Here is a 15,052-nt window from a genome sequence, read left to right on the forward strand (position 1 = left end):
TTGGTAAGAAATTTTTTAAGTCTTAGCCATTACAAAGCATATTTTTACTTTTGTTTGTAATCCTTTCTAACTTCATTTCTTTTACTTGGTATCACTTAATCTATGTACTTTTGTTAATAAGCTTGTTTTACTTTTACAATAAACCAACTTAGTGCTGCGCTTGAAGGGAAGGGTGTGTTTACCCCAGTTAAGTTAATAAGCTGTAAAGGAGCAAACAAACCTTATTATTTCTCTGAAATGTTCCAGAAGAGGGCTGGACACTTGAGGGCAGATGGATTTCGGGAAATTCAGGACTGGGAGGTGTTGGAGTCACCCCTGCATACACTAACCGTTGATAGTGAATAGAGGGGGGCTGTTCTTTTGTAGGCAGACTGCTGGGTCTAAGCAGAGCGCTGAACCAGGGCTGCACAGCACACAGTCGCTCAGGATACTTCATGCTTGCCTGCTGGCTGTTGATATCCAGGCTGTGAGCCATAGCAGCAGAGCAGTTAAAACACCCAGGGTTACAGGGCAGGTGGTGACACAACCCCTTACTTGTTCTGGATCGCATCCCAGAACATGACAGTAACATTGCCCCATCCTGCTGCCACTGAATATGGGACGTGCATAAGCCTTCTCCCCACCACCATGTCAAGGGGGTGGGGGGGTGGATGAAGCTACAGTGAGGAAGCAGGGCCCAAGGAGTGGAGCTATGGGGTGCCTTATGTTATGGTACTGCTTTGCCTTAAATCTAGCCCTGAAATATATTATCCTGTTAAGCTTTCTGTTAGGAATATCATGGAAGGCCATAATTTTCTACAAACTATGCCAATACGTAGAATGAAATACATCTCTGACTTGCACAATTTATACAGAACCATCCAGTTTCTGTTCAATTCTTGCTCAGCTAAAGCTCCAATTGTCTTAGGTTGGAGTAACGTCAAACAAGGTCTGAATCAGAAATGAACAACAGAAATAATGAATTAATAATGACTTCAGCATTTGGCCCAAAGCTTCTATAGCCACTGCATGGAATTTCATTGTGCAAATATGGGGGGTAGATCTTCTATTTCCCCGCTCCATGCATGGAGGAGTTTTCTGCACATGGGCCTCTTCCCTTTCATGCAGAGGAGTGACTCAGCTATTTTTCAGCACTGTCTTCCCGACACCTGAACATACTGGAACATTCTCTGCATGGTTCATGAGCTACGCTGGGAGAAGGGTGGAGATAGAGCAGACCAGAGGTAGTAAAACAACTCTTTTCCTCTCTGGTACCCCAGCCTTTAGTAGAAAAGATGATACATCTAACACAGGGGTGGGCAAACTTCTTGACCTGAGGGCCGCATCTGGGTATGGAAATTGTATGGTGGGCCATGAATACCCAGTGGGGGAGGGGGATTCTATGGGGTGTAGCATGTGGGGGGCTCTACAGGGGCAGTACCAGGGACTCCTAGGAGCCCTGCTGGCAGTGACACCTAGGTGGCCATATCAGGCACTGCCACGGGCGAAGGCACCCTATCTGGGACGGGTTCAGCCCCTGGGCGGTTTCAAGGCTTTTGAGGCTGGGGCGATAGAACACTGGGAGGGGATTGAGTGTACTGCCATGGGGGTGGGCGGGGGGGGGGGGGGCTGCCATGTAGGGGCAGGGTTCTGATCCCGGAAACAGCACGGTGAAGTCATGCCTGTGCAGCGTGGCTCTGCATGCCGGAAGATGGTGCTCATCAAGGGAATTGTGAGTCAGGGGCTGGTGAGCGCCAGGCGGACGGAGCAGATCAAGCTCCCGACCCTGCTCACTGTGGGAGCTCGAGGACCGGATAAAAATGTCCGATGGGCTGGAAGTGGCCCACGGGCTGTAGTTTGCCCACTCCTGATCTAATACCTTTTCCATATAGGAGCCTATATCATCTTTTTCCTTGGAATATCAAGATCTACTAGGGCCAGAGCCAGTGCAGTGGCACAAAGCCTTTTCACACAGAGGGGCTTGGCCTTCCGTGAATCCTGAGAGATCGGCTAATTTGAGGGAGGGCCCTCCGTACTTTTCTATGAGAAGCAGAGTCATGCAGGGAAAAGCATCCCTGTCCAAAAGCCACCTCATGATTTATAACACCCAAGGTGTTGATCTGGCTCCTGCAAAATACTCTGTAAATAATGTTAACAAGAAGTTTCTTGTTTTACCATTGTTTCCTAGTAAGATAGTCAATAACCTTCCCACTAAAAACAGTGGTGTATGCTGCAGGTTACGTTATCCATGGTAAAGTTCCTCCTTAATACATATGGCCTTTTCTGTCTGATTGGAATGCTGTAAACTGTCACTTTCAAAGTCATCCTCAGGTCACAACCAGGTAGCTGGCCCTGATGATTAAAGGTTTGTTAGCTATGAGAACTGTACATATAGCATGGAGGAGGGTAATTAAATGGTCCATTCCTTTCTCTTTCATTGCTATGGGAGATCATGACTATATAAAAGCAGCATGACTATTAATCTCCGGTATTGTGTTTTTTCTCAAGTGTGATATGTACATCTCACAAGGAGATGGGCTCCAAGGAAGCTAATATAAAATAGCATTGGACCTGCTCTACTGTACTTTTAAGAAGCAGCTGTGACCCTCATATTCAAAAACCATTAAAATACAGACATACAGAGGGGAGCTTACCCCAAGTTCCCCTTGTGACAGTGTGCAGAGATCCCATGGAGCTAGGCTTTGCTGAAAGGAGGACGTGAAACCCCCATACATCTCAATTCCTAACCCATCCTCAGCGTAACCAAAATACAACACATTCTTGTGCCTGGGACCCACAGGATTTGCTCCTTATCATTGCTCCTTGTCTCATCCTAGGTTTGTCTCACCACGTTCTAGAACATTGCAGTAACTCAAATAGCCTCCAGCAACTCTCTCTTCCCTCCAGAAAAGTATGTTCCATACCAGTGAAGTCCATTCCAAGTCTCCATATTCAAGGGTGAAATAAATATGTTAATTTAGAACGTCAGGCCTCTTAAAAATACAATACAACATAATTCAGCTAATTGGCTGACCACAGCATATAAAAAGGTTTACGTAATAGGAGCTACATGGGCACATTATATTTAAGGTAGAAGAGAAGGTTATCTGATCCACTGACATATGTCCAGTAAAATCTGACTTATGGGATTCTCAAACTTTTCAATGGATATATGGATTTTTTGTTATAAAAGGCTGAAGAATCCTCAACTATGTTGCCCATAATATGAAACTTTTTTTATCTGAATGAGTTGAGTAAAAGTAATTTCAGTAATTCAAGGCTTCGAATAAGCAGGATATTTTTCAATGCAACTGACACGTCACGTGGATCAGGACCTCAATTACTAGATGTTTTGTTTTTGGATAATCTAAGTTTGGAAAAATGAAGATTGATTAAACTTCATATATATAGATAAACCCCAAGACCTGTTTCCCAGATACAATGCAGATGGTTTAAATGCACGATCACTGCTAATTGCCAAATTCCTCTGGTGTTGTAGGCTGTTCCTGTGTTCTTACTTATGCCCTGATTGAAAGCACACTGAAGTCATTGGAAAGACTCCTACTGGACATGTCTACATCACAAACTTTGGTCGACGCAAGTTACGTTGGCAAAAAGCTGTTGCAATTAGTATATCACTCGTGAACGTTCATGCTTGGCTCCATTTGTAAGCATTGCTCGTACTCCCCAGGAGCATTTGTATTGATGCACAGTGCAGTATACCATGGATAGGTAACCCAGTGTGCAACCAGCTACAGTCCAGAACACTGTCTTTTGAGATGTTTTGGCAATGCATGATGGGGTCGAAATGAGTCATGCAGGGGTGACTGGAAGCAAGGGGTCAACTTTTCAGTGTACAACTGTCTCCATCCTATAATGTCATCTATATCCTATAATTATCACATCTTTTTCAAAATCCCACAAACCTGCACGGCCCTCCTCACTGTTTGCCATCTCTGGCAGAAGCTTGGAGCCTGCACAGCTCTCCACTACTGCCATAAGCATTGCAAACACAGGATGCACGATCCTCTGGTATTTGCAGATCTGCAAGAACTGAATCAGTGGGGAACATGACGATTTTTTGGAGGACAGATTGCTGCGGGTCATAGTGAGAACCAGTTGAAGGTTGCTGGTGTGTTCGTGGAGCTGGAGCATGTGAAGTGCCACTTCTGGGCCAGAGAAACAAGTACCGACTAGTAGGATCACATCATAATGCAGGCTTAGGATGATGAGCAGAACTTTCAGATGTACAAGGCCCCATTCTGTGTGCTGAGCTTGCCCCAGCCCTCCAGCACAGAGATACCAAAATGAGAGCTGTACTGACAGTGAAGAAGCAATTGTCGATTGCACCACAGAAACTTGCAACGCCAGATTGCTTCCCGTCAGTGGGAAATCACTTTAGAGTTGGAAAATGCACCGTGGGGACTGGTGTCATGCAAGTGTGCAGGACCATTAATCACCTCCTGTTAGGCAGGATTGTAACTCTTGGCAGTGTGCAGAACATAATGGATGGATTTGCAGCAATGAGATTCCTGAACTGCAGTGGAGCAATAGGCGGCACACATATCCCTATTTTGCCACCAGATCACCTTGCCCCAGAGTACCTCAACTGAAAGGCTACTTTTCTATCATTATGCAAGCATTGGTGGATCACCGGGAATGTTTCACTGACATCAAAGTGGGCTGGTCCCGGAAGGCGCATGACACATCTTAAGAATGCAGGACTTTTCAGAAAGCTGCAATCAGGGACTTTCTTTCCTGCCTAGCAGATTACCATTGGGAATGTTGAAATGCCAATAGTGATCGTGGGAGACTCAGTCTACCCCTTGCTCATGAAACCATACACTGGCCACCTTGATAGCACCATGCAGATTCAGCTACCGGCTCAGCAGATGAATGTGGTTTTGGTAGATTGAAGGGACACTGGTGGTGTTTACTCACAAGATTGGATCTCAGTGAGAAAAATATCCCAATGATTATAGCTGCCTGCTGTGTCCTGCATAATATCTCTGACATATGTCCAGATGCATCTCCCTCTCCTTTTCCTGATGGGACTTTCTCCTCTTCACTCTTTCCTTCTCCAGGCTGTCTGCAATGATCACACTCCAGGCCCTGTTCTCACAGTCTGATGCAGCACTGACTTGCAGGGTCTAATTGAAAATGTCATCCTGAGTCCTCTTCCTTATCTGGCTCAGGCGTTCCACAGGTCTGGAGGGGGAATCCCTCAGGGCTGCCATAGCAGCAGCTGCAAATAAAACACACAGAGATGTCATAGTCAGGACAGTCACAATGGAAAGTGAAACTTAAGATTCAGAACTCCCCACCCTTGCTCCCCTAAAGTTTTAAACAAGACCAGCTCATTGGCACTTCTGCTTGGAAGTGCCTGTGCATGGTGCCACTCACAGCACCAGCCATGGTGAGTATGGCCCACCAGGGTGAGGGAAATGAGTAAGGAATTGCTCATTTGCATGTAACTATGAGTATATGGCAATGGCACTGGATACCGGCATCATTTTCCACAGGTGGTGGTGATTTTAGCTGATATATCACTCCTGAGGGTAACAAATGCACAAAGAGCACAGCTGCTGCTGGTGTCCTGAAGCCGCCCGGACCCCTATGCTCCTAGCCTGCGTACTGCAATGGTGCCTGCCAAAGTTGTTGCTAACTAGTGTGGGAAAGTGCCCTACCGCCATCCCTAGAAACCTCCAGGAGAGGATTGCAGAGTACCTCCACAGAAGTTTCATTGATATCTCTCAGAAGGATTCAAGGGACATCCCTGTGTACACAAACTAAGTGCTCTGCATGCCCTCCCATCCCACCACCTTACTCTCCAGTGGAATAAAAAGTAGATAACTCTACCTCTCATTGTTATACTACCTCTTCTAGTTCCAGTAAATTAATGAAAAGGCAATCACTGTGTCCTGCTAAGTTGGGGGACCCACCACTCTAATAGGAAATACATTTACACACTTACCCAAGGATCCGTCCCCCAGCATCAGGCTTGTCGGTGTTCGACTGCCAGGACTGACTGGACTGTGGTGGTCTCACACAGGTCCTGGCCCATGGCATAGCTGAAATCTACCACTCGCATGTCCCCCATCCTCCTTGTCCTTGGTATTTATGACAGGGGCCTGTGGTTTGGACTTCTTGCTGATATTGACAGTGGTCTGCAGGGTGGTGGTGGGGTCTCTGCCAAGTATGGCATGCAGCTCTTTGTAAAAGTGGCAGGTCTGCAGCTTGGCAGTGGATTGACTGTTGATTTCTCTGGTCTTCTGGTATGTCTGCTGCAGTTACTTTGCTTTCACACGGCAGTGCTGCCTCTCCCTATCATACCCCTTCTTCTGTATCCACTGTGCACTCTGCTTGTAGATGTCTGTGTTGCTGTGGCTGGTCCATAGCTGTGCTTGCATAGCCTCTCTTCCCACAGGCCCAAGAGAGCCAATATCTCCTTTCCACTTCAAGTTGGAGCGCATCTGGAGTGTGTAGCTGGCATGGCCAGCTGGGCAGTTGCACACAACAATAGAGAGCTGCCAGGTGTACTTTCCAATCAGGAAAAGGGTTTTACAGCTATTTGCTGACAGCAGAGGACTGTAGAGATTCAGGACTCCTGGGTTCAATTCCAGGTTCTGGAGGGGAGTGTGCTCTACTCTCACGATTTTATCATAAAACTTGAAATATTTGGTGTTTTTCTTAAAGCCCCTGCTGCTAGCATTAGGAACTTTTGAACCCTCATGGTTACAGAGAAACAGCTTGAAAACATAAAGCAAATGCACCCTAAAAGCTCAGAAACCAGAAGATAAATAAAGAGAACCCCAAATCTATTGTTAATTATTAATTATTATTATTTAAAAAAACTCAAGATTTTTATGCCAATCATGATTTTTCAGGTGTAACTCATGATTGTGGGATTTTTTGTTTTTGTTTGCTTAGTTGGTTTTTTTTTAACCTTTGGGGTTGGCAATGCTGCTTCTGGCATTTGAGTCAGGCCTATTCCTCCTTCTCTTCCTTGCTGCCTGGACTCAAGCAGCGGGAGGGCATTGACAACACAGGAGAGAGAAATTGTCCCTGTTCTCAGTGACTGCATCTGGTACAAGTGCAGAGAAAGTCCCACTCAGCCCCTGCAGCCACGGTATGGAGCGTGTTCAGTCCAGAGAGAATCTTTGGAAAATATTGTTGCCAAAGTCTAACAAAGTTTTACTGAGCATGCGTAAACTGAGATTATTCAGAGCTTCTAACCTGGAAAAATTTGGGCAGCATTTGACAGGGATGATGAATGGTACATCCCTGACACCAGGGCAACCCATCCCACACCAAATTTAAGGACCCTGCCTGTAGCACTGAGGTTCTAGAACTTCTCTACTAAACTGCTGTAATAATTTTTAACCCAGTCACAACAATGTATTTTTCCCAAATCTCCATCTCTGAATGGCTGAATCATTTTCGCTGAGGCTTTCTCAAAAAATTCAGCCTGAGGCAGACCCCTGGCATGGAAAATTTCAGCCCAGTTAAAACTTGGGAAAGTTATGAGTAACTGAAAAACAGGGTCTTGTAATGGAAAGTTTTGAACAACCTTAATTATAGGCAGCACTCTGCCTATAATAGATATTTGGCTACCTATCCAGAAATCTGTAGTCCAGCAGACAGAGCACTGGATTAGCACTTCCCCTGGCCTGCTGGGTGACCTTGTGCAAGTCACTTTACCTCTCTGTGCCTCATTTTTCCAGTTGGGAAAATTATATCTCCTTTGTATAGTGCTTTGAGGTCTACTGCTGAAAAGTACTACATAGGATCTAGGCATTATTATTAAATAATTTAATTAAGGTGTAAATGTTTTTACAAAAAATAAACTAAGAAACAAACTGGCATGGAAATGAGATGAGAGGTTCCATTTTTCCTCATAGAGACTCAAAACTGCTTCTGTAATTAAACTTTGTTCAAGGGTTCCATTGGATTAACTACAGCAATGGTCCACTCAGAACATTTTCTTATGTGCAGCTAAATTCACAGAACATCACTATTTATAAATTTGTGCTAATCCCTGCAAGACCAGTATGCACAAAGAAATGCAAACTTTGCAAATGCTTTTAGATACCAGACTAATGAATAATTTTGAGGCACAAAGAGAAAGAAAAATAGGCATAGCTGGAAAATACATTCAGCAAGCTCCAAGCAAGCTGCAAATGCTGATATATTTGTGGACAGACAAGGGCTTCTTTAATTAACACAAATGTTAATGAATGAATGCAAATAAAAAAAATATCGAAGAATCACTGCAGCAAATTGTGAATGATGTATGAATGGTAAAACCCTTCCCAATGCACAGAGAGAAAAAACAAACAGCACTCTGCAATCACTGCTGTGATGGGCTTTTTGCTGTAATTTTTGCCCGAGATGCACCCAATAAAGCTCTCTATGCCTAAAACAAAACCCAAATAAAAAGATTTACTTGCATTTATTGCAATATTTTCCCCATATTATTTTCCTTTTTCTCTGTCTCAGATACACTTATTTCTAGCTTTCTGCTAGCTAACATCTTTTAAAACAGCATTTCTATATACACAGACTCACCCCAAGGTTTAAAGTGGACAGGGTCCTGCAGGGTTGTAATCCCAGCTCACCCAGAATGACCTCTGAGGTGGGCTGGCTGGTGGTAAAAGGGGTTATGACAGAACTGAGTCTGAAGCAGAGCTCTCTGGCTAAAAAGGGAGCATAGTGTCAACCTTCCTCATCCCAGGCTATTTTTACATTTTATGCTCTTTTCGAGACACGATGCTAATAGAAATGATGTCATATATGGGATGTATGGAGATACATGCACCGGGAATGGGTTTCAGGCTAGAAATAAGTTGTATGGATTTCTTTTGGTTTGTCTTCCAATTTTAACTTTTAGGCATAGTAATACCACTATTTGCCACTCGAGGATCAGCACCACACCACTCCTAACTCCACGTCTGTCTCCAGCTAGCCTTTAAGCAGGCTGATTAAGTTGTTAAATTAGACAATATCAGTCTGGATATCCACTCTGCTTCTGCTGCCTAGTATTAAAACCAATTTTTCTGCCACCCTCAAATGAAGCACTAATATTACATATTTTAATTAATGGCTCAAGCAGTGAACTTTTGTTACAAAATAAATCAATCCCATTATTGGGCAGATCCCTGAACTCTGACCTATTCAAAAGAATTTTAAATTAGAAATAATTTAAATAATTTATGTATAAGTGTATTAAAATATGCATTTGGTACACATGAAATTAAGGGACTAGTAGCATTTGCTAGAATAAAGAAAAGTACAGATTCATTATAAAGTTTCACCATGAAACTCTGTCAATGCACCTCAAATATGACAAGAAACATTCTCTTAGTTCTTGGTCGCAGTGCTGCCAACTGTATGGAAAGTTGCTAGGATGCTATAGTGACACTTGGGTTAGAGTATTAGCTTTTCAGTTCTGGAAACCTGCAGTTTCCACGGTATGCATCCGATGAAGTGAGCTGTAGCTCACGAAAGCTCATGCTCAAATAAATTGGTTAGTCTCTAAGGTGCCACAAGTACTCCTTTTCTTTTTGAGTTCATATGCTAACTAGTGGTTTAATCCTAGTCCTTAAAGTCCATACACACAACTAAACCACTACCTAATCTATCTTTTATGAAGTTTCTAAAATATCTTTGGTGTGACCCAAGAATCCCATAGTGCCAACAGGAATGGAGGTCAAGCAATATCTTGATTGTGGTACGTACATTGTGGTTCATCAAAGAATGTCATATGAAGTCTTAATGGAAAACCAGGGGTAACAATGGTCATCAATATCTTTGTGAAAGGTATGTATAGGTATTATGTAAGCAGTCATGTATATATACTGACATTATTTTTTTAAAGTCTGTATCAAGATATTAGTCACTAGCAGAGGTGAGGAACGGGTTTTCTTCCAGACAGGAGATAAGAAATGTACAGCTCTCTGCTGGAATGTAAATTAAGCATTGTATGCACAGTGGATGCCCATTTACACATGAAGTCAGATGTTAAAGATGTGACATCGACAAGAAAGCAATACACAAAAACAAAAAAAACAAGCCACAGGTGGTTATCCTGTCCCTGAGGACAGACTGTGAACTTTGGAGATATATGTAGGCAGGGAAACAGATACCTCTTCATCCTGCACCTACAAAATAAATGGATAGCCCGCTTACATTCATCAGAAGGGGATCTCAGCCAACCTTGGCTGAAAATGCTCTAAAAGACTTTGGGTGAGATAAAGCTTCTTTAGACAGGAGGTTAACCTGTTAGCTAAATTTAGTCTCTAGAAAGTGTGTTATAATTTTGTTTCATATGTAACCATTTGTTTCTAATATCCTTACTCATGATTGCTTGAATCTTTGATAATAACTTACTGTTTTCATTATAAACATACCTCAGTGTTGTGATATTAAACCAAAGTGCTGATCCTGAACTGAATCTCACAAGCTGGTGTGTTTTGTTCCTTTCAGAACAGCAGGCCTACTAGTTCTATGAGGAGCCAGTGTCAGTGGCTGAATAACCAAGAGAAATGCTTCAAAGGGACTGAGGGACTGGGGTGCACCTACTGTTAAACTGCAAAGCAAAGTATGTGCTGGCACACCCCAGAGCAAAGGGCTTGAGTGACTGACAGGCTGGTGGTATTCAGGAGCTGCCACCCAGCCAAACACAATCAAGATTCCCTCATACTAGAGGTTGCGGTTACAAAGGTGACTCTCAGTCCTGGATACCCAGAGAACCATCACACTGGGTTGTCTTTTCTGAAGGGATTTTCTTCCCAGCTCCTAAAATAGGGTGCCCTCCCAGTGCAACATTATTTATACAACTGTCCTCGGCTTCATTTCCCAGGGCTTCTACTTCCTCCCCACTCAATAAGGCAAAGAATTACAGGAGGTAGGAGAAAGAAGAGAGAACCTGGTTAGGACTGAAACTGTAGTTCCTAAGTAGTAAGGTGCTGAAATCTGCATCACAAAGTTCTTTTTATATTTTATCCCAGTACAACTTTCCTCCCCCTTCTTTGAATACTCCCATATCACAGCAGCTCTGCTCTTGCCAGGGGATCTTGACATGGCTCCCTCCAAAGTCCCATCAATATTATTGCTGAATAGTCATCAGTAATTGCTACTGAGCAAAATGAGGTTCCTCCCTTTTTTCAGGCCAAATTCTGCTTTCAGTTACATCACTCAAATCCACCAGAACTGTATTGTTCTCAGTGGAGTTACTGTGGATTTGCACAACTGTAACTGAGAGCAACATTTGACTCCCCTTCTTCACCGAATGTGTACTTCCTATGCACTGCTTCCTTGTTGACTTCGCATCTCTTTGTTAACATCTGACTTCACAGGTAAATGGGCATGCATTGTGCTTACAACGCCTTCTTCACAGAATGAGACTGAGATCAATATTCAAATTTGAATCTCCCACATTGAAAGATGTATTGTTAGTGTATTCCTGCTCAACAGATCATAATGTTGCTCCAATAGTTGGAGACAACATGAAATGATTACTGGTAGTGCCGTAAAGTCAGAGAGAGATCACATTACAGAGGGTATAGTCTACAAGGCAGTGGTCACAGTAATAATACTGGCAGAGGGCAGAGCTTCTCCCCAGCTTCTAAAGACTTGCCACCATGCCCAGTCTCCTTTAAGAAGGTTTATTCTCTTAAAACAGGCAACTGAAAATACAGAAAAACAGTCTTTGACCTCACTCCTTTTCTCTCAGGCTTCAGGGCCACCCCACCCAGAATCCTGTGCAGTTTCCTTGCTCTAGTCAACTCTGTGCCCTTCTTGGAGCAGTAGCGCCAGGACTGCATTCCTCAACACCTGGCCTCTTGCTCCAGGGACCCACCAAAGGAGTTAGCGCCACTCCACCATGACTTCCCTTCCCCAGGCACAGCCTGTCCCAATACTCCTTTCCACCTCCCATTTCCTGTCCACTGCACGCCCAGGTGTAGCACCGCCCTCTTTAATTGGCTGGGTTTAGCTGACCTACTTTGACATAGAGGAGCTAGGCCTACTTCTACGCACAGGGACCAGTCACCCTGTGACAAATACTTAGTATTTGCATAGCATGTTATATTTTCAAAATACTCTACAGACATGAATTAACTAACCCTACAATGACCCCATGCAGTTGCTGAGTAACTATTATCCCTATTTTTGAGTTAGGGAAACTAAGGCAGGAAAGTGAAGTGACATGCTCAAAGCCACGAAGTTAGTCAGTGTAAAAGCAGGATTAGACTCTAAGATCTCTTGACTTCCATTCCTGTTCTCATTCCTCCAGACCGCACTGCCTTCCATGGTCATCGTCATGCTATTGGTCCAGAACTGACTCGCAAGAATGGCCTCCACTATAAGTGGTAGGTTCAGTAAGTAGTCAGAAGTTTCATGGAATGGGAACAAATAATAGCTTATCATCCCTCAAAATTCAAGACACTTTATCTTTGGTAAATTCCCAGTGTATGGCCACTAGAGGAAAGTAAAGACGTGAAATAAAAATTATACTTTCAAATAAAACCAACTCTTGCTCTATAAACTGCATTATTTCCAACATGGAAAGCCTAAAGAAATGCTCAATAATAATGCAAATTGAAATATGACTAGTGTATTCTTTTCCTATGGCAACATTTTGAAGCTGATTTTTACACAGCATATTTTACATTTCCTGATGCTCTGAAAGTCAATTTATGCAGAAAAAGACAGCAGCTAGGCATTTGCTTATTCCATTTTCCATTGCAGTAAAGATTTGTATCTTACTTTTTCTGAAAGCATCTTTAAAGAATTCTTCAAGCTGTCTGGAGAATGCTGGCTTGCAGAATTAAGCAGCAGGTCTGCATGGCTTGATACGAGGGGCTGTAGATGATTGATGTTGCTGAGAACTTCTTTTGCCTTGGCTGTGTTTTCAGGTGAATAGTAAATACACTGGTATCCCGTACTGTAATAACAAATGTGGAGACAGTTATAGAATGTCATAAATCGTTTCCATAAATAGCCAGACGGTTAACTGTGCACAAGATACAAGTTCTCTCTATTTCTATCACAAGAATGGTAGGTATTTTAAGCTTTACTATACATCTTTATTGACACTATTTAAATCTGTCTTCCTGATAGGCTAAAAAGCAGTCCCTGCTGGAACAAGGACAGGAGACTATTCATCGATGAACCTCCAGATAGTGTTATTTAAACTAATTATTCCCATGGTGCTCTGAAGGATGATTATGCCAAGCGAGGGGTGGGGGAAAAGAAAATCCTGGAATTTTTATTTTTTAATTGTGGAGAAAAAAAGGTTTATATTACCATTAATGGCATGTTCAGAGATCCACACTGGTTGGGTAATAAGAACAAGCATTAGGCTCCCTAGATTTTCATCTTAACTCCTCTAGTAGGTTCTTACCTATCTGGTGAAGTTCTCCAAAATGTGTCATTAACGCTTAATCGATCAAGGGCTCATAATAGGTTTTGAGCAGCAGCAGAGATCTGCCCACAAAATGATAAGGACAGGAGTTCTTTCCAATGAAAAGGGTCACATGTCTAATTTCACTAGACAAGTGAAGGCATAGAACCAGGGGAGAAAAGACTAAGGAAAAGGGAGGAAATTAATTGTTGCTAAAACACTCAAATGTCCCACCACAAACTCACTGATTTCCTTTTTCATTGTTTACAGACTAGGTGTATTGATGCCTTGAGTCTCCTGCTGAAATTGTATTCCGTTTCCTTTCCTAACCAAGCACCATCCTCTTTCATTTCTTTATTGCCTCTTTCAGTCCTTCCAGATTTTCATGTCTTTATCATTTTAGCAATGTACATGTCTATTAGTTCTCTCCCCTACTTCTCCTTTGGTCTGTTGCCTCTTTCCCCTCACCCTCTTGTACAAGATCCTTCCTTTGCCACTCAGAATTGTGCTTGAAAGTAAAGCTACCCAAAATCTTTGGTAAGTTTCACACTGCAGCCCTAACTTAACAAAAAGGGACAGAATGCAGCATCTGGGTTCTCTACACTCTGCTCTGCTCCTTTGGGCTCTGTAGCAGAGTTCATTTCACTTTGCTATCCACTCAGCAGAGAGCACACTAGACAGGTGTGGCAAGAGCTAGAGAATTTCAGGATGACAAGGACAGGGGAAAGCTTTGATGCAGGGTGGTTCTAGTAGACTGTAGCTGAACTGTACAGCAAGGTGAGAACTGTAAATATGTGAATAATTATCCACAAACAGATGATATTTGAATTCACACAATATTTAACCCTCCTTCATGTAACTGGAACTACCAGTTTCCCAAGTGTGCAGGCTCCTGGTATGTTACTGATAACAAAACAGTGTGTACTCTATCTCCCTGGCTGCCACTGTTCATCCTTCTTCTGTATCTCTCTCTCTCTCTCTCTCTACGTAGCCTTTATTTCTTCCTTCATTTCACTGAACAGGATTTGAACCGTGATTCTCCTGTTTGTTTTTCTGACTCTTATTGCTTTCTCTCATTTCAATTTTCTCCCAGTCCTCTCTTTTTATTACTTTCCCTGTTAGTGCATCTTCCACTGCCTCTATTTCTTGCTGGTTTTCTCTCACTGTAGCCCTGATACAGCAAAGCACTTAAGCACATGTTTATGTCCCATTTAAATCATCCAGATTTAAGTATGCGTAAGTACTTTGCTGAATTGCAACTTGAAATACTGCTGTAATCTCTTCTTCATTTTCTATCTTCCACTGCTGCTTCCCCTCTCAGGCTGTCTTCAGTGCAGAGTTAGCCAGGATGATTAGCACTTGGGTTAGCCTAGCCCAACCGTGAACAGCCACTCCATTGAGCCATACCCAAATTACTGTGTCCTTACCGGTGTTGCACTCAACCATGCGTGTGACTCACTAGGACTTTTGGAGGCACATCCCATGATTCTTTGTGCTGCAGTAGGCTGAGCTATTCTATGATTCTCTCTTACTTAATTGTGGGAAAACTGGTCTGTCCTTCTGGGCAAACAGAGGGAATTTTGGGAAGGCACTGGAAGTCGATCAGCTCTTCTGTGGTTTGATTTGCCATACTTTGAAAGACACCAAACAGCCAAAAATCTTTAGGCT

At 43.0% G+C, this 15,052-nt stretch overlaps 1 protein-coding gene across 8 annotated transcripts in view; it reads right to left on the minus strand.

Moving 5' to 3' along the window:
• INPP4B (inositol polyphosphate-4-phosphatase type II B) overlaps positions 1-15,052 on the minus strand; it is a 166,376-nt gene that overhangs the window by 96,684 nt on the left and 54,640 nt on the right. For all 8 annotated transcript variants that reach the window (XM_077814444.1, XM_077814449.1, XM_077814450.1 and 5 more), the window contains exon 7: positions 12,748-12,925. In XM_077814444.1, coding sequence (XP_077670570.1) covers positions 12,748-12,925 — 178 coding nt within the window. The remainder of the gene's footprint in view (positions 1-12,747; positions 12,926-15,052) is intronic.

Source organism: Eretmochelys imbricata, chromosome 4 (genome assembly GCF_965152235.1).
Source record: "Eretmochelys imbricata isolate rEreImb1 chromosome 4, rEreImb1.hap1, whole genome shotgun sequence".
Lineage (NCBI taxonomy): Eukaryota > Metazoa > Chordata > Testudines > Cheloniidae > Eretmochelys > Eretmochelys imbricata.